Below are 2837 nucleotides of genomic sequence, written 5' to 3' on the forward strand. Positions count from 1 at the left end.
CTACACCCACCAGAGTGACGTGTATGTGGTCCGCAGCCCCGTGGGGGCGGGCACTCGGCAGCCCCTGACTCCCCGTTCCCTCCCCCGGGGCGACGTGGGGGCGGTCCTGGGCGTGGCCTGCAGGCGGTCAGCCGGTGACCAGCCCGTGCCGCCCGCAGCTGGTCCTTTGGGGTCCTGCTCTGGGAGACCTTCACCCTGGGGGGCTCGCCATACCCCGGCATCCCTGTGGAGGAGCTGTTCAAGCTGCTGAGGGAAGGCCACCGCATGGACAAGCCGGCCAACTGCACGCACGACCTGTGAGTGTCCCCCGCCCGCCCCGCGCGCCCCGGCGGCCAGCGCCTGACGCCCTGCCCCGCAGGTACATGGTCATGCGGGAGTGCTGGCACGCGGTGCCGTCCCAGAGGCCCACCTTCAAGCAGCTGGTGGAGGACCTGGACCGCGTCCTCACCGTGACGTCCGCAGACGTGAGCGCTGCCCGGGAGGGGGGTGGGGAAGGGGAGGCCCCGCCGGCCGCGCGCTGACCCCCGCCCCCGCAGGAGTACCTGGACCTGTCGGTGCCTTTCGAGCAGTACTCGCCGGGCGGCCAGGACACCCCCAGCTCCAGCTCCTCGGGGGACGACTCCGTGTTTACCCACGACCTGCTGCCCCCCGCATCCTCCGGCAGTGGGGGCCCTAGGACGTGAAGGGCCGCAGGCCTGCAGGCCGAGCCCCACCAATGTGATCGTGGACCCCGGCTTCCCTCTCGCTGCTGCTGCTGCTGCTGCTGCTGCTGCTGCTGGTGTGCAGTCCATCGGCCCAGCCCGGTGGGCAGGCAGGTGGACAGACGCTGGTCCAAGTGCGTGCGTTTTCAGGGCCCGGTGCTGGGGTCCCCGGGCGCCTCCCTGCTGTGCAACGACCTCCTGGCCGGGTGTGCCCGGCGGCACGGGGGGCCGAGTGTAGAATGTAAGGGGTTCCTCCCTATAGCCCTCCCCGGCTCCCTCGCCCCCGCTGGCATCCGCCGGCGCGCCGGGCAGGCTGAGCCCCGGCGTCCAGGACGGGCAGAGGGGGCCGCGTGCCCACAGCTGAGCCTGCAGGGCCGCCCCGGGAGCCCCTCCCTCGCACACTCCTGGGGTGAGTGTCCGCACACAGCTCCGCTCCAGGCCTCCCCGCGCCCCCCACCCCTCGGAGACTGAAATTACGGGTACCTGAAGGCGGAGCCTTTAACGTCTATCTGAAAGGTTTATTCCAGAAACAAGTGTACATTTATATACATAGATGCCGTGTATGTGATGCACATACGTATATATATAAGAATCTATATGGGAGGAGAAAGGCTGGCTCAGCCAGGCGGGGGCCCCGAGGGGCCCCGACACCAAGCTTGGGCCGACCGATTGGGCCTGGACCTGCAGGCTTGTAAAGTTATTTATCGGCTCCCAGGCACCCCCCACCCCGCCCACGGAGCTGCCAGCCTGAGTTTCAGCCCAGTGGCCGCGCGGAGGGGGACGCAGCGGCCACCAGCCCCCACCCCGTGCCCTGGGGGGCCGTTGCGGCCGGACCCAGTGGACACACCCTTTCCTTGGCTTTCTGCAGGGGATTCGATTTCTGTAGGATTTTTCTAGATTTATTTTTTGGAATTCACAACTGGCTGGTGTGTCCTACAGCTGTTTTAACTGCTCGCAAGGGGGTGCCACGAGGGGCCTGCCGCGGGTCGCTGTTCTAGATGTTACAGGTTTATATATATATATCTATATAATTTATTGAGTTTTTACGAGATGTATTCGCTAGATTAACACTTCTTACGCAGTGCTTCTGGACGGCCCCCAACTGCCCGTCAAAGCTTGGGCGGGCGCCCGCCGCCTGTCCGCTCTGCCCGTCGTGACGCTGGCTTTCGGGGCTGTCCTCTGCCGCCCGCTGGGCCGCCGGGCAGGGTGCCGGGAGTCCTGGCTCCGGGGTGCCTGGCCGGTGGCGGCCCGAGCCGGCAGATGTACATCCCCAAAATAAAGACGCGACTGGTTCAGTGCCTGCCCCAGCGTTCCTGCCTCCTGTCCTGGGCCCCAGGGTGCTGTCCTGCTGCCCACGGGGACAGGCCTGTCCTCTCCTCTGCCCCGAGGAGGGGGCGGGAGCTGCAGCCGCAGGTCACGGCTCCCCAGGGTCCCCCCTCAGTCTCTAGCTGCTGAGTCAAGCCTGGGTGAGGGCGCGGCGTCTAGTGGGCTCCCCGTGGAACCTGTCTGCGGCCTGTCTGCGGCTGGGGGGCGCAGAGCACAGGCACCGGGTGTTCACAGAGCGGTGGGGACCTGGGTTGCGGTGCCAGGAAGAAGGCCCGGCTGCCTGCCCCTGCTGGCCCCCCAGCTCTCGGAGCCCAGTGGACTCAGGTCGTGTCCAGGCACCGTGTCTGTGCTGGGTCACACCCCTCCCCGGCTTCTGCTGACCCAGTCCGTGGGGGTTTGTAGCGGAGGCCCCCCTCATGGAGCTGGCTGTGAGGAAAGCCCCGTGTCTGCACCCTGACACCCCACCAGAGGCCTCTGCTGTGGACACGGGCCACACCCCCGCTGCTGGCGGCTCCCCCACCCAGCTGCCCCCGCTGGCCTTGCCTGTCCCAGCACGCGGGGGCCGAGCCTTGCAGGTGTACCCCCTCCCCCAGCGGCAGGGCCGGGCCCCTCTGCAGTGAAGAGCAGGACCCTCACCGGCAGGTGTGGGGTCAGTAGAAGGCCTTCCTGGGGGAGGGGCAGCGTCCAGGCCAACAGGGACGCCACAGGTCCCCACTGCTGGGCTGCAGCGTGGACTTCAGCCGTCTTCCGAGGGGTTTAGTCCTGGCGCTCGGCGCCTACACCCACCAGAGTGACGTGTATGTGGTCCGC

General features: G+C 67.6%; 1 protein-coding gene across 1 annotated transcript in view; it reads left to right on the forward strand.

The window, feature by feature from the left end:
- Positions 1-2356, forward strand: part of FGFR3 (fibroblast growth factor receptor 3) — a gene marked incomplete at its 5' end in the record, with an annotated part of 7328 nt that extends 4972 nt beyond the window's left edge. The window contains 4 exons of the mRNA XM_012734878.1: positions 3-21; positions 159-296; positions 359-464; positions 537-2356. Of these exons, the coding sequence (XP_012590332.1) occupies positions 3-21; positions 159-296; positions 359-464; positions 537-683 (410 nt within the window). The remainder of the gene's footprint in view (positions 1-2; positions 22-158; positions 297-358; positions 465-536) is intronic.
- Between the last annotated feature and the right edge of the window lie 481 nt (positions 2357-2837).

Source organism: Condylura cristata, unplaced genomic scaffold, assembly GCF_000260355.1.
Source record: "Condylura cristata isolate star-nosed mole 26May11 unplaced genomic scaffold, ConCri1.0 scaffold00086, whole genome shotgun sequence".
NCBI classification, from domain to species: Eukaryota; Metazoa; Chordata; class Mammalia; order Eulipotyphla; family Talpidae; genus Condylura; species Condylura cristata.